General features: G+C 39.9%; 2 protein-coding genes across 4 annotated transcripts in view; one reads left to right on the forward strand and one right to left on the reverse strand.

The window, feature by feature from the left end:
* SANBR (SANT and BTB domain regulator of CSR) overlaps nucleotides 1-13,274 on the reverse strand; it is a 285,399-nt gene extending 272,125 nt beyond the window's left edge. For both annotated transcript variants that reach the window (XM_085612351.1, XM_085612350.1), the window contains exons 1-2: nucleotides 12,946-13,274; nucleotides 9,064-9,229 (exon numbers count right to left, since the gene is read on the reverse strand). In XM_085612351.1, coding sequence (XP_085468477.1) covers nucleotides 9,064-9,213 — 150 coding nt within the window. In that variant the 5' untranslated portion in view covers nucleotides 9,214-9,229; nucleotides 12,946-13,274. The remainder of the gene's footprint in view (nucleotides 1-9,063; nucleotides 9,230-12,945) is intronic.
* A 40-nt stretch (nucleotides 13,275-13,314) lies between these two features.
* The window catches only part of LOC146821411 (uncharacterized), a 208,022-nt gene continuing 197,881 nt past the window's right edge, over nucleotides 13,315-23,455 (forward strand). Inside the window, exon 1 of one of the 2 annotated variants that reach the window (XM_085612354.1) lies at nucleotides 13,315-13,446. The gene's annotated coding sequence lies outside the window, so the exon portion shown is untranslated. The remainder of the gene's footprint in view (nucleotides 13,447-23,455) is intronic. The other variant, XM_085612355.1, reaches the window with a different exon arrangement.

Consider the following 23,455-nt stretch of genomic DNA (forward strand, 5'->3'; position numbering starts at 1 on the left):
CGACAATATCTGATTCGTATCTTTTCTGTAACGGAAGAGTTATTGTATTGTCTTTGTCTTCTATTTTATTTCAATAAAAACGATTTGAAATAAAAAAAAATAAAAAAAGACAGGTTTTCGATTTCTCAAAATTTGCTAGCAATTAAGAAGGACAATATGATATTGCAATACCTAAATCAGGCTTGGTCTATGATAAAACAGGAGATCATGACAGTTAGAAAGCATCCATGCTCTTGGGGCAGATGTACTAAAATGTTTTAGCTGTCGTAAATACTCAAATTCATAACATAAGGGTGTTTGCATCCACTAAAACTATTTTGAATGTACTAAACCCAACTCCTAAAATAGGTTTGGGAAAGGACACCGAATTGCAGGTTGAGAACGGCATGTTGTGGGTATACATTTCTAACTGCAATTCGGATCACTATACATCAATGGTTTGCAACTGGAATTCCTAACTCATTCACAAATATGGGTCCCCTTTCCCTTTGAGAATTGGTATGCTAGGTTCAGGGGCAGTAGGCAGTGGTTCCGGGAACCACGGTCAAAACTCAATGAAGATTAAATAAAATTAAACAATTTTTTTTGAATGAGCCCTGTTTTCCTTAAGGAAATCAGTCTACTTTACTTTTTGAAAAGTAATCACAGAGATGGTGGTCTGCTACTCTTGCAGGCTAAGCAACTGTAGCCAATCGTAATAGAGCGCAAATGGCAACCTAATTAATATTAATTTCACGGGTCGGTCAGCTACCCACTAAGAGTCTGTATTTTGTGAACCAATTTATTACAAAATAGGTCGGTACACAAAAAGTTACCGACGACAAAAACAAGAGTCACAATTTGCAACCACTTTCTGCAAACAGTACCTTAGTACAGCTGGCCCCTAGACATTTGCAAAGATAACTCAGTAACACCAATAAAGAGTATTAGTGCAGCAACTTCTAGTCAAACACATGGGGTGAAGCGAATCTAGAAAAGGATTTTACAACAGGACACCTACATGAACTACAGGCCATATGTACAAACACGTTTTTTCATAGATATAGAATGGGTAAATCCCTTTGATACATCTGGCCCTAAGATACTTATTTCAAAGAAGGAACTCAAAACATGGTTGAGGTATATAACCTGTTTGAACGAAGTTACACACAGGCAAACAACTGAGGTAAAAGCCCTTTGAAAAGAACCAGAAAATAAAGCATTGGCAAAAGACAGTTTAGGAGTTTGGCAAGTTCATACCTGGTACAATTTTAGAAAGAAGAAACAAACAGAAGGGGAGCATGACTGAAAAATGTTTAAACTAAGAGCTCACGTTTCAGCTCTATATGATCCTCTAGGTGAGTAGGATCCCCAGATACTGAAAAGTCATCATTACATCATGGAGACATCTCCAATTATGATTCATTTCGTAACAGCAGTTCCTGTTCCAAGCCTAAAATCTCACTGGGCTCTGCAGTGGCTTATTGCAACACCACCTCTGTAACAAGACTTGACCCAGCCAAGAGCACAGCAACGTTGGGTATTTCCCACAAAGGTGAATAGAATTGTAATCCAGGACCGGGCAAATCAAATGGAAAATTATAGGCTGTTCCCTGTAAAACACTATCGCTCATAAGTAAAGGTAGCTTATCTGAAAATGTTGTGGATTATGCTGGAGACTCAATTTCTGGACTGCAGCAACAAAAGGAGAGGGGAAAAATAGACAGTTAATGATTACCAGAGTTTGTATAATTCACAGTAGTCAACACAAAGTAAAAATCCCATACAGTGAAAGTCCTCATACAAGAAATCCACAGTTCAAAGGTTTATCAGCCAGGTGCAATACAAAACGGTGCATAAAACCAGAGTTCAATACCAAAAAAGGATAAAAGATCATGTAAACAAAATAGTAGCGAAAATCCCACAGTGTTCTAAAAGAGCAAATGCAGGTTCTTACCCAAAAAGAACATAATCAAGTAGAAAAACAGCAAGAGAAATCCAAGACACTAACATATGTCAAAAGTATGGGCATTATGAATTCACTAGTTTGGATTTAGTAGCATACAGCAGAAAGGAAGGAAAAACAAATAACTGAGTCTGTGCTATGCTTGTCTGTATTGAACAGAACAGTGCATACATTTTCATGATACATATGAACCATTTGGATGTCGAAATGTGCCAGAGAAACACAATACAGGTGGCCCTTTCAAGTTCTGCATGCAGCTTGTATTACTGCAGTCTTAACACTGAACATACACTAAAAGTGTAAACTTCAGTAGAGGGAGATTAGTTTGAAATATCGTCCAATCCACAACGATGAACTAGTCAACAAAATCTCAATAAACCTGATTTCTGAAAGGTTTGTTAGTCATTGGAGAATGGCATAATTTGTATGCATTTGTCAATTCTAGGAGACCTTGCTGGGTGTAGAAGGCTGTCATGAATTTGTCTCTTTCACAAATGCACATTAGAATACAAGCACTTCATAGACCTACTTTGGTTTATATGCCAGATGATTTCACCTCGGCCAACAGAAATCTCAATAGAATTTGGAATGAGAGGTAGAGAATAAAGAATTTTTATGGTGGCAAAATGTTTGACACAGTAGTTGATACAACAATCATAGCTCTTTGCGTTTCTTTGGTACAAAGAAGAGCCACCGAAGAATTAAAAGGACTCAAAGTTATTTTTAAGGTTCTTTCAGTGTTGTTTGAGATGTTCATCGCTGCATTAGTATCTCATGTCGGGATTTAAAATGGTATTTGAGGAGCCTGGAATCTCAGGCATACCAGGGCAGGAATTTTAGTAATCTTGTATTGGTTGTCTTTGTCCTACTACAGTAGCATGAGAGGCTGTAACATCATCTTGAAGTCTCTGTAAGGTTTTGACAACAAATATATGAAATCCCCTTCAATAATCAGTTGAATCCAAAGAGGCAGGTTTCACCACCACCTCTACAGCTAACCCCAAGCAAACTAGAACACACCAAATGTGGGTATTCACAAGAAAGGGAGTGGGTAACAAGTCAAACCACCTTTGCACTGCAAAGGAAAAATTACAAATAACTGCTAGCATTACCCAAAGATATAACATTATTAGGCTGTCCGGAATTCGGTTTAAACCAATTGTGCCCGACAGTACCCTACCGCCTAAAAATCAGCTGACCCGGTTGAAACCGAGTGTCACTGATTTTTCACATTCTTATACTGCTTGGGCACTTGAGGGAGCCAAAGCAGTACAAAGCTGAACTGTACTGAAAAGGTTTCTCGGGGAAATTTAGAACAAAGGAAACCTCACAGCTGCCTGCACTGGCCCTTTTTGAGTGTTTTCCATGGTTTGTTTCCCGCAGTTGCACGATAAACATTGCTGATTGGGGCTGTTAACATGCTGACTTCTGGAGGGGCCCCTTTTAATCTGGGGAGAAGAGCTACTTAATCTTCGCCCGCAGGGGTCTCCACCCCCTTTTGGAGAGTTTTCAGGCGCGCAATGCCCATAGGGCTCAAAGGGCTTCAGTGTCCTCGCCCCCTCCCCCCGCCCTTGTCTTGGGTGTCAACCCGGGCTGAGTCGGCTTCCCGGTCACACACACAGCCGCACCAGAGTACTTCACAGGTCTTTATAAGACCATTTACGTGTAAACGAGGCTTTGTTGCTTTTTCACCCCTGGAGATGAAGGGGTGAAAAAGCAACAAAGCCTTGTTCACATGTAAATGGTCTTTTAAAGACCTGTGAAGTACTCGGGTGCGGCTGTGTGTGTGACCGGGAAGCTGACTCAGCCCCTGTCTCAGGCAAAGTGCCTATTGCCGGAAGAATTACACCCCCCCCCCCCCCCAAATTTGGTTATAGTTGCACCTCTGAGAATTCCTCCACAATTGTTATCCCTGCAGCTGCTTAGGTGTGCATTTTCCATTAATATTCTTAATGCCAATATAATTCGTTTTTTATGTGTATATGTGTGCAGATAGGAACCAGCCCTTGCGTTGAGTAAAAACGTACATAGTTTTAACTTTAAACTGTGCCGCGTGCTGCACCGGAGTCACGCTGGTGACAGCCTGGGGGCCTACGCTGCAAAATACCTCATTAGAAATGTCATCTGACCCAGGCCACATTTCCTGGAAACCCATGGAGGAGTGGAGGGGATTCGCCACTGCGGAGGGAGAGGAATATTTCTTAAAAACAGGTGGGAAAGACTTGCCACACCACCGCTCAGTAACTGTTTTCTAGTTCCAACTGGATCGAGGGGATAATGAAAATCATTCACCACAGCAAGGTCACCTGGATGTTGTGTTCTAGGCGGCTGGAAACGTGAAATTCAACCAGCACGTTATTTTACCCGATGCAAAAATAATCTAGAACGCGGCGGTCTCCTTTAGAGGTTAGTAATTAGTATGGAGACTGTGCCTCATATGATTTACAAATCCTGGCCCACTCCCCCTCATGGCTAATCTCCACCATGTCAGATAGTGTGTTCTCTTTTTAGCCACTTTTTGGTGTCAAGTTAATCACAGTCCGTGCGTCTCTTTTTTTCAGTTTTCATGTGGTGTTTAACCTGACAGTCATGAGGCATATATTGGATTCGTACAAGACACTTCTTCCTTTGTTTTTAGTATCTTCGGTTATTTCTCTCCACCATATTTTATGATTTACTTCGCAGTACTCCGTGTTGAAATCTGTGGCTCAGATTTTTAAGAGGAAGATGCATATTTCAGTATTGCATTTATTACGTTTCTCAAGTTTATTAAGTTTATTAAGCTGAAAAGTGTGCAGGTGCAACAGAAATGAAAGAAGAATTACTGGATGCACTGAAACTATCTCAGAGGCAGAATTTCATAGCAAAGTTCCAATGCTTGCACTGACTAGGATTCTAGGTACCCCTGGCAGCTGAGCAGTTGTTTAGCAGTCTCAACAGCCACCACCAGAAACGCTGCCCAACTTGAGTGACGCAATCAGTAGGAGGCACTCTTCAATATCAAATAAATGAAAGCGGGGAACATGCGTGCTTGTAGGCAGATGTGCTCAAGTTTGAGATGCTACATATACACAGAAGACCAATGTCTTCCTTAAAAGTTCAGTTAAAATAAATGAATTTTTTGTTCAAGCCATTTGGTTCAACTGTAAATTGTATTTATATAGCTCTGACTATCCCTAGCAAGGCAATGAAGCACTCTGCAGCAGCGAACAGCACGCTACTTCGGAGGATTAGAGTTCAATTTAACATTAGAATCAGAGGCACTAGGGAGGAAATCAAATCCATCTTTATCTATTTAACAGAAATGTGATGGAAACAATACAGATAACGCCTAAATTAGTATATACATTTGTAATCCTGATTTCCCATAAATCTATGACCATAACATTATAGGATATTTATTAAGGGGGTGAGCACTCATCTCAGTAATACCCGTAACCCTTTTCAGGGTGAACCCTTAAAGTCACTAAATTAACCTGAGCTGAAACCTCTGGTAGCTATTCTACACAGCAGATGGGCTTAATTTACACGCAATGTGTAAAGTATTTGTGCAGTGCTAAAACAGTAATAAAGTCAAAACACTACACACAAAAAAGCCCAACCCAATTTTGAAAAACAGAGTACATTTTAATAATTAAAATGACAACTGACACCACAACAACAAAAATCCAATAAGGGAAACTGGAGTTATGTTAAATGTGAAAATAGCACTAAAAAGCTTTAAGTGCCAAACATGATCACCTGGTTGCATTTGACTGGTACCTAGGCAAAAGCTATGGCAGACCGCAATGGAGTTGAAATTAAAGTCAAAATCCTCAACTGGGCACGACAACCGACTGTGGCCGAAGAGGGCCTTAGTTGTTGGATAGCTTCTGGGCGAGGTCAGGGTGAAATCATTGACATTTGGTGGAAAATCTCTAACTGAGATATATTTGAATTTCACGCCCTAAGAAGGTCCCTTGCCAGTTGGATACTTTTTACACTTTCGCTAGTGAAGATTTCTACCTCCGGACATAGTCACTTCTTTGGACCTCGTATTCTTCCAGTGGAGCAAGGCTGCAGGCTGTAGTCGAAGAGCGCTCCACAAGGCGAGATACCTTCTACACCAGGTCCAGCTGAATTGGATTTGCTGCTGCAGAAAAGCTTAGAGCGGGAGCAACCTAATTTTTGGGGCAGTGTCAATGCAAAGTCGTCGGATCAGCTTGGCAGGAGGTCTTGAAGATCTGACTGTGATTTGGGCCTTCCCAGCCTGTGGTGGACACTCCTGTTTTAGCAGACGCAGACTGTCAATCATTGCCACATCTGCAGCATTACTGAGTCTTTGCTTCCATACTTGGTACTGGGTTGGCATTGCTGCTCGCAGTATGAGACATTATGACCCCAGTAATGATTGATTTTCTGCACAGACAGTTCTACACCCACACTAATTTCTAAACTAAATAGTACGCTTAATCGGGTAGCCCCAGCCTCTCTTTGTCCTACTGAACCCAGTGAACAAACTATAGAGAAGATATATTACCTTCCTTACACATATATACTTTCCATGTACCTATGTATCTTTATATTTCTTTCTTTACTCCTAATTCAGCATCTCCAATACACTAACCTATACCAATCTCATTATATTCTCTACCACTACTCTCTGACTCATCCCATAGCTCATTCAACAAATCTGTACAAGTTCTAGATCCCTTCCGTAAGGGTGAATTTTCTCTGGACTTTGATTAAGTGCTGCTACATTTTTGACTGCTTCAATAAATCTGAGGGCATATACACCTAGTTCAATGCATTTGTTGCAGCACCTGTCCCAGTGAATTACAATCATCAGGTGCACCAGTATTGGCATGGAAAGCTATGTCAGTGGCCAGAGTTAGCAAATTGTGTACTGGCTGTTTTGACGTTGCCGGTCTCAATTGGCAATATGGAGTGGGCCTTTACACAGATGACAGTTTACATAGGAAGGAAAGAGCGAGTGTGCATGATCAAAGACTCACTGAAGAAGTATTGTATGTTGTACTACAATAAGATTGATTTGTAAAATGTGTTTGGACCCCATAAACACTGTAGTACACTGCCTATATACCATTCCCTATCATTGCAGAAGGCAAGCAATAATAAAAGCAAAATGTTCCATAAACACCGGAAAAATACTGTTTCTGTTTTTAACGGCACGAAAATATGTAACCACTGATAACGACTGTTTTTTTAAGGTATTGAAATCACTGGAATACACTGAAAAAACCCCACCAGAATTTACTAAAAATAGAAACTGAAAACAGGAAATCCTAAACATTATTTATTGTACATAAATGTAAGGGGACGGAAGATGTTGCAGGATATCCTAGAACACGAAATCCTGGAACATAGCAACTACTGGGAGAAAGAGTCAAGAAAAAGAATAGAAAGTTATCAGTTGTCAGAGAACAGAATAATTGTAATCTGTAGGAAAGTTAACAAAAATGAAAAAGTCCCAAATGCACAAGCCTTAAAGCACGAAAGTCTCTTAAGTCCAAGCATTTGTTGCAGACGGGACACCTAGTGCAGGAAACAATCCAGGTTAAGTACCCAAATAGAAAACACAACAGGTCAGCAGTTAAGCTAACCGAATAGCAGGGAAAGTCCAAGAGCAATCCAAAAACAAAGTAAAAACCTATATCAACAATGCAGCAGGTTAAGCATAAAAATACCAATTCATAAGCAATTTAATGAATTGGCCAGGATTGGGAAAATCAGAAATACACTGGTCAAGATTATGAGCACCAAACAGCAGGAAGGGCTGTGAAGCAAAAAACGAAATGAGAGATGAACTTTTGAAGTAACCGTAGCCTGACTTCCAAGCATGCTCTACATATATGTGTGTGTGAAATTCCAGAAATGTGGCTCAATATCAAGGTCTGACTTCTTTTCAGACTCACTGTACATAAACTCTGCAGGGAAATGTACTTTGCCACTTAAGGACGCCTGTTGTATTGTGTTGCTGCCTTCCTAGCCACATGTGTTGCTGGCAGACCTAATGCCTGCAACACTGACCACGGAATGCAAACCCTATTTGCACATGAGGGAAAGAATTTTGATACGAGTAGTGTCTGAAGCTTTGGACCCCACTCAAGAATAGCAACCCCCTAAGGGAACTTACTGATATTTCCATCAGTCTCCATCATGCACTTCTGTGCCCCCCCCCCTTCCGCTGGCACATACTTCCATGTTCCACGCTCTGGCACTTTAGTGAGTTTGATGCACGGGTAAATGTGTGTTACATTTTACATAAAGCAAACCCCAAATTATTGGGTTGTCATTCTCGCTCGATTTCAGGTCAACTACCAAGTGGGTAAAAAGAGCACGTTTTCTTGCATTTCACCATACTTTTCCTGATCCCGGTCTAAGCTTTGTGGAATTATGCTTGGTATATAGGAGGGAAACCACTGCATACATCTGAAACTAGTCATTTAATGTTTCCCCAAACAGGCACAAACTATTACAGCCCTAAGCTGGCGTTCTAGATCCGTTATCTACATTGAAGTGGAAGGCGGTCCGTTTAACTATGAACATCGCTCTGACTCGAGGGTGTTCATGAAGCCCGAATAAATGACTAATTGGCATTTATTGCTGGACCTTATTCATGGACACGCGACTTCTTTTAATACATAGTCCAGGCTTCTGTGGAGATTGGACCATATTGAATTGTCTAAGGAAAATAACTCAGGCATTCGCCTTTTTATGGATGACGTTGTACACCATTCGAAAATGTTCTCGTGAAATACCAGTCCTGCCCTGATGAAGCCCTGTTTAGGGTGAAACACGTTGGCTGCACGTATATTGGATTAAGAATATTAAAAGAAGAATTATTGAAGACTCAAGAAGCTCTTTTCTCATTTATGACTAATTATTTGTGTTGCCTCTTTGTTTTTTGTTATTGACATACTATTACATAATTTTATTTGCTCTAAAGGAAATTTTACACAACTAAGCACTCAGTCCATCAGACCAACTAGATGGCGAAACATGGCAAAAACGTGTCGCAGGTAAACATTTTATACATTACACTGTTCTTCAGAAGGCCATCTTCCTTCCAAAATTATTAGGTTTACATATAAGTGAAGTAGATCTATGACTCTTACCTCTTTGGAACTATATCCAGGCACAAGCCTTGAGACGCTGTCCCAGTTGATGGGCTGCGGAACTCCAAGCAAGGAGCACAGAATCATATCCAATACCATTTGGTTGTTATCGTATGGAAAATTATTATTCTCTGAATGACCACGACTCATTTTTTGGCACAAAAACCTAGTAAAGAAAAACAGCATTCATTTAAGACTGTAATAATATATCCATTTATGACTAGCACTAATGGCACTCTACAGACAATATTTTTTAACAGGCTAAAATAAGGTTTTCAGGAAATAGTCAAGAACTTTACCACATCATTTCTACTCACTAGTTTTCTCAGGCACTTTCAAATGCAGGAGCCCTTATCATTATTATCACGTACCCTTTATCAGTGTGTCCAGGGCATTCTGGTTAGTGAGGTCAATCTTTCAGCATTCCATTTCAGCACTGTCACGAATAGTCCACAAATTACTTCTTTACACTAGTGTTTTGAGGACTTTATTTAGCATCAGTGTTTAGCCTCTAACTATTAGTATGGTACATGTTGGTCTTTTAGGGTAAATTATCTTAGTGTTAACACAATAAAATAAAATCTAATATGACATTTGACAGAAAGTCGATCACTACCAGTGCGATTTCTTGAATGATAAAAAAAACTGAACTGCACAGACCAGTAGTATTTAAGTCTTCCTTCCCATTACCTCTGGTTTTGCAATATCCAAATGCAACACAAATGGCACAGAATAAAACGAGAGCTTCACAGAATTGTAGAGTAGATTCACCAGAGGGAATTCAAAATACTGCAGGCTGCTTAGATGCAGAGAAAGAGGCACGACTACAGTGTGCACACAAAGCACGACATTATTGTGTCATTAGGAATGTGGACTAGAATAAGCCACTTCAGATTCTTGAAAATCGCTACAGATAATAAGTAAAGGTAACTTATCTGAAAGTGTTTTAGATTATGCTGGAACCCAATTTTTGGAATGCAGTGACCACAGGGACAGAGGAAAATAGAGTTTTTACAGTTATCAGTTGATATCCATAGTAGTCACCAAAACTTTAAAATCCCCTGCAGTGAAAGTCTTAATCCAAGAAATCCATAGGAGCTTAAAAGTTTATCAGACGTGCGCAATACAAAGCAGTCCATTAAACCCGAATTCGGTACTAAAAAGGATAAGAGTTCATAGTGATATTCACAAGTTTTGGATACAGTAGCATAACGCAGAAAGGAATGAAGAGCAAAGAATTGAGTTGTGCTGTGCTTTTATTGAATAGAACAGTACATGCATTTTCATAATCCATGTGAACCTCTTGGAAGACAAAATGTTCCAGAGATACTCAATACAGGTGGCCTTTCGAGTTGTTCTGCATACAGCGTATTTTATTGCAGTCTTAACACTGAATGTACATGAAAAGTGTAACCTTCAGTAGAGGGAGATTAGTTTAAAATATTGTCCAATACCAATAATGAACTACTCCACAAAATCTGAATACACTTAATTTCTGAAATGTTCATTAGCCACCAGAGCATAGCATAATCGGTATTCACTCCTCAATAGTAGGTGACCTTGCAGGGTGTAGAAGGCTGTCATGAATTTGTCTCTTTCACAAAAGCACATTAAGGTTAGAGGCACCTCATAGGCCTACTTTAGTTTATATGTCACGTGATTTCTCCTAGACCAACAGAAATTGAAACTTAATTTGCAATGAGTGGTAGAAGATCATTTTAGGGTGACAACATTTATTGCCCAAAACTTTATACAATTGACAAATTCTTGATAAATAGTGCAATGTTTTAAATTGTTCAGAAAGTAACACATTCTCACTATAGTTTATTAAACAACAGAATATGTATGTACACATTCCTCAAGACATCCTCTCATCCACTCGCTATAGTGAGTTAGATTTTATTAGGTCGAGTTATTTTAGGGCCTACTGGCCTGGTATGGCGAGAGAGCTCAGGCTGGGAAAGAACAAGTGTTCTGTTCACACAGAAAGTGAATAAATTAATAATGATGCCTTTAAATCCTGCTTTTATCTTGTCACATTTGGTCTGCGTCCAAAGAGAGGCTAAATGTCACCTTATGTCTTCAAATTTCTGTTTAATATATCCTGGAGAATGGTGTTTATTTTTTTTTCTCTGACTGCAAAGTTAGAGGATTTTGTAAAGTGAACTGTCTGACAATTGTGTTGAGCACACAAACATTTAGATAGCGTGTAAATGAATTGCACAGCTATTTCAAAATATATTTCAGTAGTTAGGAAAACACTTTTTTGTAATTTTGAAGAGGTATGGAAACAAAGATGTTCATATGATAAAAACAAATCAAAATGTTTACTTGGTGGAGTACAAACAATAAATATTAGCTGAAACCAAATTTTCACACTTTATAATTTGTACACAGTATAATTTTCAGACCAGCTGAGTGTGAGTGGAAATGTTGTGGCCATTTCAATGGAAAATGTCTGTAACTGGTACTACATCATGCTTTACTAATATATTAATTGAGAGTGAGTTTTAAAAATTAACTGAGAAATATGTTGGCCCTTTCACTGATGGCTGTGCTATTAGTGAACTGAGAGGTGAGTCAGGGAACATGTGTATCCTATATGTGGACTAGATTTTGATTATACATGTAGTAAAGGCTTAGTCTATTAAATCAAACTAGATTTCATTTTGTCCAGCGGGCATGCTGAACTCACATATTTGAAGGTGCTCTTGAATTTGATTATGAAGAAATAGTCGACTGTAAAATACATTTTTTGCCTAGGATCACACAATTTGAGACAAGTTTATGGGTTAAGCTCATCCTATCACAAATAGGTTACGCTAAGGCTAAAGCTTTCATACTTCAATCGTCTCTCACATTCAAACCTCTCTCAATCTATCTACTCATTCATCTAACATGGGCATGCAACACTTTCCCACTAATTGCTTATATGTTACCCATGTTATCTACTTCTATTAATCTACTGCGATCATAAAACTGGAAGAAATACAAGAGATCTCAAGAGCACAAACTGTAGTAATGAAGACCATTAGCCAAGAAGTATTTTAAGTAGGTTTATTTAGTCTTAGTTGTAGGTTAAGTTCATATATAGCAGCCCCACCAGGACCAGCCTGCCTGATGCTCAGCCTATATCCTGTCAAACCTCCCCCTTACAGGGACCCAAACATTCCATTAAGCATCACCACTCCAACATTCCACGCAGCAAATTCACACTGGCTGAGCAGCTAGGGAGAAAGTAACAGGATAATTACATATACAGGATACTACACAAACATAATCCAATTGACCTATAACTAAGAAGCAAAAAACAGAAGGTATTAGCAAACTACTTCTAACCTTAGTTTCGGAGTAGTGTACTACTTGCCCCAAAGCGCTTCAAGGCCTTCCTAGAAGTAGTAAGAGCTATATAAATGCAAATACATTTATAAAACAACAAAGTAGCTGAAATTGTTCTCATGGGAGGGTACTCTACCAGGAGACTACAGACAAGAATCCTCAGCTCCATTAGTATACAATAAAGGGTACAGACATGTGTAGAGGAAACGGTTCCTTTGTAAGCGCATGTTGCTGATTGCAAGGACTGACCGTATAGGTCAAAGACTGATGCTGTTGGAAGCACAGGCTGTCGGGGATAGGACACATTTTGTTCGATGGGAAGGCACAGAAAGATGCTGAATGTGGAGAAGCAAACTGCAGTGAAGGGGGGAGATCACGATTTCTTTGAGGATGAAGGTTTTGTGCACACAGGCAGGTGTGCGAGGAAGAAAGGTGGAAGACATTCTGCAGTACGCGAGACCGAGTGCTAATTTGTGGGCGGCACAAGAATCTGTGGTGAAGAAAGAAAAAAAGGATGGGGCAGTTAGCTCGTGCATTACCTACCGAGGAGGCTACGGATGCTCTGGCCTCCAGGCCCCGTCTCACCGGTTGTTGGAGTGGCTGTGTGTGTATCTATTAGCCTTGGGCCCCCTCTCGCCTCACGGGGCAAGTCCTCTTTCTGCTACGATACGTATAGCCTGCATTCGACATTGAACCCATGCAACACCTGCTATCTAGCTCATACTCCGGCAGCTCGAACGAATAGGGATCTCCAATCACCGTCAGTAACGAACGAAACACCCCCGCCTTCTAGGTTAAGTATCCAATAGAACCGTGAGCGAGGCGGTAGCCTCGCGCCCACTTGTTCTCATACATGCTGCCAGCCCCGCCTCACGCCCGTGCCGCAGTGCAGTGACGCTACGCGTTAGCGTCTCGTATCCCAGCAACGGCTTTGGGTGGTGGCCTAGTGGGGCACAAGGTGCTCGAGCCAGTTACGGCGCCCCCGTGCGGCCATCTCAAACTCCTGGTCCTGGAGAGGAGAGTTGCTGCTGGTAGAAAAGCCAGGTGAGGCCACCCCACCTATCTGTATCTCGGGGTCACTAGAACTCTATCCTCCGAGAAGTTGAAGGCGGGAGGGGAGGTATTGGCTGCAATCAACTAGGACCCGTGGGTGGGCGTGTCACTACACACACTGACGCTAAAAGAGTGTGAACTAACTGCAGTGATGGCGAACTGCAAAGTCAAAACAAAGGGCTTCTATCTGGATAACTCAGTAAACTATCCTTACATCTAAAACGCTGTATTGCTTAGTTTCGAATTAGAATTCTACAAAGCTGTTTGTGCTTTAAGGTTTGGCCTCAGCCAAGATCTTTTGATTTTACTAAATGTATAGCTGTGCTGGAATTGGAAAACATTTACTCCCGGAACCCATAAATTGGGAGTCCAGGGATGGCAGCGGAAAGGAAGTGACTTGATGAGGGGAGGAATCATGGAACGCAGAGTCTGACATCCAGTTTATACTTTTATATACTCTGTTGCAAAGAAATTGGCAACAAGGAGAACGTGATAATACATCTGTTGTGGCTTATTTACTTTGTTACAAAGATGCTACATTTCAGAATAACCTAATGGGTTAAAGCACTTGCAGCAGAGATTAATGGCTGCCAACCATTTTTGAGAAAGAGATAATGGTCAAATAACTTTGGTTATTGAGGCACTGGATGGAGTCATCTGTGTATTGTCTTGTCACAGTTTTGACACATAAAGTAAGGTAGCAGGTTAATGCGTTTGCTGCTGTGCACATTGTGTAACATGCAGATCACAAATTTTATGTAGACAGGTGAGTGGGTTACTGCTTTTGACACATATTCTTTTGTGACTTGCAGTTCATAAATTGTAAACTTTCTAATATGGTATAGTGAGCTGTGAACCAGCATCAAGGAGCAGGCTTGGGTTTAGAAACATATTGTTTTTTTCTCACTCTGCCATTATTCTAAGGTTGCTAAAAAGGATTCCTTTGGGTAGTTATAAAGTCCTTTTTAGTACAGACAATCCTACCAATGCATTATGTTTTGAAACCTGACTTTGTGTTTCTCCCAACCTCACACTCTTAAAATATAATGCCTACCAGCCAGGATAATATGGGACTTCTACACCTTGTAACCGATCACTGTCTTATGTGCCATTTCCTGCACATTGATTTATGCACTGGTATGATATATTATCTTTGTTTATGTGATGTAACCCCCACTGACAACCTATCTTGCGATAAGTAGCACTATAAAAAAAATAAAAAAAATAAGTGCACTATTGGTGTAAATACTCGAATGGACAAATGCATTTGATATTCTTCCAGTGCATGCATAGCTCTTATTTTCATGGGCTGAACAAAGTCAAAAACCTGCCTCAAAGTACAGTTTCTTTTAAGTAATTGCAGTGATAACAAGCTGTGTGACTTTGCTTGCCTCCATTGCACTGGCATATCATTATTAGGCTCAGGATAGCTCCTAGCCAGGATGATACTTGCAAAAAAAAAGGACTGACAGCCCTTTAAAACAGGCAGCTGGAAAGTAAAATCCCATCACTGCCTGTAGGTTGCTGCTCCAAACAGAAAGCAGACAACATGCAGGCTCTACTGAATGTGTTCCAGTGTGAGCTAATTACACCGGAACAAATTCAGCATATTTCAGTGGATTCTAGATCAGGCTCAAAACAGCTGCTGGATCTGGGGTATGTTGGGATCCCTCTCAATTCTGCACTGTCTATACTGTACCTATGGGGCTTTCAGCCAGCCCTCTTCATCCATTGGTCTTATTGTGTCATTCACATTCCTCCTACATACAGCAGGGAGAAGTGGGTCAGCGCAAATTGGCTATTGGCTATCTTCACTATGAGTAACGTCATGGAGCACTTTCACACTCACAGAGGTTCCCTTAAGTGCCAGGTATAGCTATGCAAATATGTTCTTTTTGAGACGAAAAATAGTTTTTTCTATCACTTTTTTGTGAGGTGCTGGCAGCTTAAGCAGAAATAGAGTCCTACAAAAACCATGACAAAACAACCATTCATAAAGCCAAAGGGGTGGATGCTAATGCAAGGCCAGTTGGCTTTGCCAATATTTGTTTTCATTTCTTTGAGTAAACAGTTGAGGCCATAGAGCTTTTTACATTAATTTTCTCTAAAACAGTAAATTTTTTAATGAGACTGTGCTTCAGTCCACAGTGGAACAAAAGCAACTCTGATAGAAAGCCTTTATAGCAGTTGTCCAAATAAGTTTTTTTTCTAGCAGGAACTGAAAGTACCTCTGGGGTGTTAATACTTATGAGTTTACCAAGAGCTATGTGAACTTAAAAAAAAAGCTATTGCGTTGATAAAGTGATATTCTTCTATTTGTTGCCCACAGCAATACCTTAGCCCATGCGTCTAATGCTTGCAAGCGATGCCTTAGCATGACTGCACTAACCCAGGCATTTGAATACTGCACCCATAAGCATTGGAAACCTACGTTGTTCATCATTAAACTTAATTTAAAACGCAGTCCTGGGGTGAGCAATTCTCATTTGCAAGAACTGAGAGAAATGTGTACATTAATCGTATGGTTAATGTTAGCACTCAACACCCTCATAAAACAATGATGATAAAATAGTAAAGAATACACAAAGTATTGTTTCTTAAGAACACTATGGCAAAATACAAGATGATACGATAGTGTACTTATAAAGAATTCCTTTATTTGAAGAGCAGTTTTAACTTGAAAGTTTCTCGTAGCCTGTATACAACTTTATTCTTGCAGCCAACGCATTTCGTTCTTTAAGAAACTCTTCAGGGCTACAAACAGACATCCATATAATACACAGTATATTTACAAATGTAAAAATATGCAACATTACATATCAATAAAAAATTACCAATAATTTTACTGTGACTTCATCAAGGCTTTAAGTGAGTACATCACATTTCATTAAAAATAAATTACTATACTAGAACCTAATAATACCTACGCCAATCCTAATAGTGTGTAAGATATAGTAGCATGGTGGGAAGAAACACCATTTACAAAAATTATAAAAACAAAATCATGCACAAGTTAGCCCAAAATACACAATAACATCTTAATGTCACCAGTGTCAAGCTCTGATATTTACCTTGCAATTATGTCATTTTTACAAATTCAGTACACAACCAATCTATGGTAAACCTCAACTTGTGTTCCCATCTACTCGTGCTTATAAGCATGAGGAATAGTGACAACACCCAAGTGTCGGACCACAGTATAGGAAATATATAAAAAGTATGCCACAAGTTTCTCATTTCTTATTCAGTATGCATGTCAGATCTAAACTATTGAACAATTTACTTAATCCTAAAGTTTAACCAACTGTAGAGAGTTATAGTGCAAAACCAAACGGAATATAACACACTTACCTACTCCAAATGTAAGTATTAAATCGATATCCACATTAAGTGTGGACTGGGAAGACATATCCCAACAGAACCTAAAATTTGTAAATTATATTATCAAAAGCCCATCCTTTACCTTGCTGTGTCAGTAATCCCTAGTTGTGCAGTCCATAGTAGAATCAAAATCGGTAAACCCCCAGTAAAAGCACTCCGTAACTAAACTTGTAACACTATAACCCAACACTATTGAATCCTTATTGATGGGGGTTCCCTGTATAAAATCATTGAACAAACAAAACCAAATTCTAAAACCACTGTAATGTAGGTGCTGGAATAATTTATAACTACATGCCCTAGTATTACATTTCCGTAACGGAGGTCATTTAGGAATATAATTAATCCAAGGTTTCCCACAACAATGGTACACAAGTCTTGGATATCTAATTTATCGAAATACTTTTTCAAATGTGGACACTCAATATGTGTAGATGGGGAGATGATAAAAGGAAAAAAGTCTGTTATGGTGACTCTTAAGAATTTGTGTGGGGTGCCCAGCGGCCGCCCACCGTGTCAGTATGGAAGGAGAATATGGACTGGTGTATGTTCAGGGAGAAGACTGTGTATGTTGCCCGTGGTAAGCCGGGGGCGTGGGGCAGAATCTGGGGGCAATGGAATGCATATCGCGGGGATATCTGTACGCCCCCCCTGGTGGACACCGATATCGCCATGTCCCCCTGACCCTTGACGGTTCCGGGCACCTTTTGGAATGACTACATATGGACGTTCAGTTCCCTTGGCCCCCCCCCCCCGTCCCCAGCCTCCCGGTACTCCTTCCTTTCGTGTGCTGCTTAATGGTCTGACCTGGAGTTCCCCGGAGGAAGCCTGACCTGCGCCGTTTGTCTTTATGCCTCGCCTTTTGTTTTTCTTTTAGTTTTCTGTGTTTGTTGGATCTAAGTCTCCTGTGCCTCTAGAACTATCCGGACTCACTACGGGGCCGACCCCCGGGAACCGACTGCAGCTTTGATAAATGTATATTTCATTCTGTACTTAGCGGCCGGCCCTGGTGGTTGTAGGCCCGTGCTTGTAATCGAATTATTGTTCAATAACGCTTTTAAAACCAAAAAAAAAAAAAAAAAAAAAAGAATTTGTGGTACAAGTTATGTGGTATATGTAAGTTTATGTAAATGCAATTAGATCTATGTAGGGAGTACTAGTAGGACCCTGAGAAAGAGAATGACTGAACACTTCAGAGCACTGAATTGTGAAATGAAATTAAGACGATTTGAGGCTGTATGAATTATGAGATTAAAAGCTGTTGAAAAGGGTTTGAACGTGGACCAGAATTTACAATACTTTCTGGACAATTGAGTACATGATCAAGAAGTATATAGTCATTTTAGAAATTATTTTATGTTGTTAAGACCCACCTCAATCTGCTGTCCCATCTATTTATTATTTTCGTACACTCGAACAGTTATATTTTCATAGAGAATTTATTTCGATGGGCTACTCCCTTACAGGAGTAGGGTGGGGCAGCAATTTGAATACATATGGAGTATGAGTTATTACTATATAATATTTTGGTATACTTAGTAATGAGCTAGGGGCTTATTGGACATAGGGCTGGTCTCCATATTATTATGGGATGAGGGGTAGATTAATGTAAACATAATATGGATGTATTGACTTGTTTATCATAGAAGGCACTAGTAGCTTTAATATAATTTGAATACTAATAAATGGCTGTCACTTGTTGTGGATAGCAACAGTAGTTTGATATTAACAGTGAACTATGCTAACCAGTATATGCCAAGTTGGCATCTGTGGATTCCTTCATATACAGATTGGAAACAGGAAAATGTAGTTGTGCCGAATGATGGTTAGTATATCAGTACTGATGAGATTAATAATGATTTACAGTACATGTTTTACATTTGTAGTTTATTTATAATCCCAAAACTGTGGAATTTTTTTTGTCATTCACTATGGCGAAGTATTCAAATACGTAATGGCACATGTTAAAATGGCCCCCATGTGGCAGGAGTTGAAGTATGAGTAGGTCTCAAGACTTAAACAACATAATGTATGAATTCTAGTATTCCAATCAACAATGATTCTAATTATGAGTTGATTATGAGGCTATTATTGAATTTTTATTTGTTGCTCCATTTATATCGAGGAACAGATTTACGTTATGATTAGATAACACCCAACGTTTTGGAATATTTTGGACAGGTTAAGATGGCCGCCACTAGATGTGTGATTCAGAACAGTATGCTCTTTATGCAGGACGCCGGTATATAACGTGTTCCAACATAGAAATTCTAGCATTCTAATTAATGATTTTTTATTATGGGTTTGATTACAAACATATAATTTAAACTATTGTCGAATTATACTTACACTAGAGCAGTTCATTGGTGTTTTGATGAGATAACACACAGCTTTATACAGTATTTAGGACAGCGTAAGATGGCCGCCACTTGGTGTGGGATTAGGAATTTTTATTGCTAAGCTGGAACATCCGGTCGTACATTTAATATTGACCAATCTTCAAAAAAGAAGAACATATTTGAGGGAAACTGGCCACATAGGACTTCACTGGCACTTCAATTATGTAATACTAATCGACTGCAACATATATAACGCTAAATCACAAGTGAAAACATCTTACTTACCATAGTAATAAATATATATTGTCATATAGCCATGCAGAGATTGACATTCATAATGTTAACATAAATAATTTCTTAATTTAACAATGTAGATATATGATGTGTACTCCAATAGTATCATAAAGGGGAATATCATATAGAAATTTGGCTTATATACTTGTGCTCATATAATCGTGCATATTATGCTCAATATTCGTTCCCTCTTATGAAAATCTCTTCATTGGATGGTGGGAGATGAGCATGCCGGGGGCCAGCATGCCAAGTATTGGCTGGAACACATGTTCTGGGGGAGGTATATTGATGATATACTGAACATCAGGAATGATACGTAAATAAATATACTCTTTTTAAGGCATTTTGAACAATAATGTATTCAATGTTCATTTAATCATGACATATGAAAAATATAGAATTGAGTTTCTAGACCTTCTCCTATACATAGCATCCAACACGATACACAGTGATATATACCATAAGAGACAGCTTGCAACAGTATTCTCCATGTCTCTAGCGCGCATCGTAAAACAGCCATCAATTCAATTTCATATGAAGAAATGGTTTGAGCGAGGCGTAATTGTAGCTAGGAGATCACTTTTAAAAACCAGATAAGTTAATTCCGAGAAAAAAAGGATATAGGGGCACTTGTCTGGCTTAAGCTGAAAACAAAGTCATGACATTACAAAAGTAAGATACTTTAAGGAACAAATACAAAATCTTAGGTGATGTAGGTTCTAAGGATGAGATCAATTTTATGACACTATACAATGCACAAAGTGGGCATATATTGAATATACTTAAAAACACAGGCATATACTCACAGGACTATCTATGCCACATGGTATTATTCTCAGGAAGCCTAAGGTAATCTGTTGGAGATGTGCTAAGCTCAGAAACACGCTTTATCCCAGTTATGTGAAAACTGCCAGACCAATAACCACAGAGGGAACATGGTTACATGGGAAACCTAAAGGGTTTTAGATATGTGTTAACTACAATGTCTGTGAGTATGGTAAAAGCAAATTGTTTACATTTTGCTATAACAGCAGAGGAACCCACCTATTTGGTTAAGAGTTTATTAACTGTAACACCAGCTACACCTATATGTACTAGAATTTAAATTTAATAAAATATATGTGGGAAGAAATGTACACCCTCTTTAAACAGTGTATAAAGGGAAATGAAAGGACTATAAAAATAGAATTATTGATTATCCAGTAGCTACACGTTATCATAACGTGCAACTCGGAGAACACCTAATCTGTTTCCATGTCTTAGACCATATAAAAATCTTGAAAGAGGTGCTAATAGAGAGGAACAATTAAGAAAAAGTGAGGCAGCATGAATCAGTAGATTAAGAAGTGTGGAATATGGATATAATTCTTTTAGTGAGCTACATCATTTTTTATGGAAAAGTCACAGCAGCTTTGATCCTCCTCAACCTCTCGGCAGCCTTCAACACCATATCCCACCACACACTGATCAAAGGCCAGTCACATTACATCCAAGAGTCGCACTCAGATGGATCACCTCCTTCCTCACCCAAAGAAGCCAGAGGATCCACCTCCCACCTTTCACCTCTGAACCCAAGGAGATCACCTGCAGTGCCCCCAATGGCTTATCCCTCAGCCCCATGCTCTTCAATGCATATATGACCCCGCTGGCCAACACCATCAGATCCTATGGTCTCAACATAATTTCCTACACAGATGACACCCACCTCATCCTCTCACTCACTGATCACCCCACCACCGCCAGAACCAACTTCCACAGATGCATGACCTTCTTTTCCGAATAGATGAAGAACAACTGCCTGAAGCTGAACACAGACAAGATGAAAGGCAACAGCAGCAACACATAGAATGACTCCTGGTGGCCCTCAGACCTAAGGCCCACACCCACTCCCTCCAAGCACACCAGATACCTCGGAATCATCATTGACAACAAGCTCACCATGAAAGCACAGGAAACTCCACTGGCTCCCCGTACAAATGAGGTGCCAATTCAAGCTGCAGACCCCCACACACACAGCTCTACACAACCAAGGGCCCGCTTACATTAACCTCCACCTGAACTTTCACTCTCCATCGAGAAGACAATGCTCTGCCTCGCTTTCACATGCTCATACTCCCCGCATCTACCGAAGCATAAGTGGAGGACACTCCTCCCACATCGCAGCAAAGACCTGGAGCAGCCTCCCCACGCACCTCAGGACCATCACCTCACTTCTGGAATTTTGAATGGCCCTCAAGACCTGGCTGTTCTAATAAGCCTCCAGGGCCTGCAAGCGCCTGGATACCCTGTATGGTGATTAGCCGTGCTTTATAAATCCTGATTTATTGACTAATTGACAAATACGTTGGTGAATTGGATGTGAGCTGAATTCTTGTGTATTGTACTCTTTGAATGTATACTTATGATAGTTCCATGTCTATTGTACCACTTTTATATTGTAATTAATGGACAGGCATAATCTACTTTAACTGACTAGAAACCTGGTATTAGCCAACTATGGATTTTCAAATAACATGCTAATATATTGTGCAGGTCCTTAAAAAACACACTCATGTGAATGAGTTTGTTTTTCAATGACCTGCTCAATATATTAGTATATCATGTTACAATATATCTGAATGCCATTTTCTAACATATGCCTATCGGCAGCTTTTGCATCCAGATTATTTATAGTTTGTTCCCAGGAAACATTGCTATCAAATAATTGGTGGATGAGTTTTATCCATTTAACTTAACATCACTCTCTAACAGTATACCTTGTGCAGGAAATTGGTCAGTGTTATCACGACCTTCATAGGTTACAATTTGTCATTTTTGAAAGAGGTTTATTTATTCTCTTCTCTATTTAAGATGGCGATTCCATGGATGTGGAATTTTAGTCCTATATTTATTTCTGTCATAGTTCATCGGATATAAGCAGGCTCTGTTGGTCTATATCAACTGTTCCAGCACGGCTCTCAACTTGCATGCCAGGAGTCAGGACTATTACGAATCTCCTTCCTTGTCAAATGTATGGACACAGGGTTTTTACAGCCTGTGTGTTATCACTAGCCATTTTTAATTCCATCTTGATACTTCTCTGTTATATCTTGTGTGCGGGCAGAACCCGTCAGTCTTAGGTTCTTAACAGTTATACTGATATTGCTATTTCATATACTGTTATTACTTATACTGATTTAGATTGTTACTTGCAACTTGATGTATTTCATTCATTATAAGAGAGCATAATCTCTCATATGAGCTCCTGTTCTGACATATATATTGTGAGCTTTTTAGGTCAAGCCTAGTGCAGCGCATGCGCTGCTCTTGGAGAGGGCCTCTTGGAATCACTACAGACTCGTACGTGTTCCACAGCCTCCAGCTTGCGGGAGCGAGCAGTGGCGCGCATGGTGCCATCTGTTCTTGATCATGTTTCTTTCCGGTCGCTTTCACTTTCCGTGCGTGCACAGCCTTCAGCTTGCGTGAGCGAGCAGGGGCGCGCATGGTGTCATCTGTTCTTGATCATGTTTCTTTGCAGTCGCTTTCACTTCCGCAGCCGCGTAAATTTAGCAGTCATATTTCTCTGGCATTGAGTTTGTGGCTCTGTTTTCTATCAGGGCTTGGCTGCACCAGCCAGAATCTCCCTGTAATATGCTTGCTACAAGCGTATGACTGCATGCAAAGCGGTTTTACAATCCCCTGTATTTATAACCCTGAAATAAGTGGAAAGAACAAGCATGTGATACTACATCGGTCATGTGCAAAGGTTTGGTCCCCTGCTTGGCTCAGAACACATTCTAAAGATACCTTGCAAAACTATGCCCTTCCTTGCGGATTCCTCCTTCGTGCATAAGTTACTCATAGCGCCCAGGGGAACGGCGAGCCTCCGTCATGCATAGCAGAATCACATGCCTGCAACCGGTCAGGTCTGATTTTTTCCAGTTAAGCGTATATAATTTTGGAGAGTGCAGGAGCTCTGTTAATGCCCACAATTGTGTGCACTTGGA

The sequence above is a fragment of the Triturus cristatus genome, chromosome 6 (genome assembly GCF_964204655.1).
Source record: "Triturus cristatus chromosome 6, aTriCri1.1, whole genome shotgun sequence".
NCBI classification, from domain to species: Eukaryota; Metazoa; Chordata; class Amphibia; order Caudata; family Salamandridae; genus Triturus; species Triturus cristatus.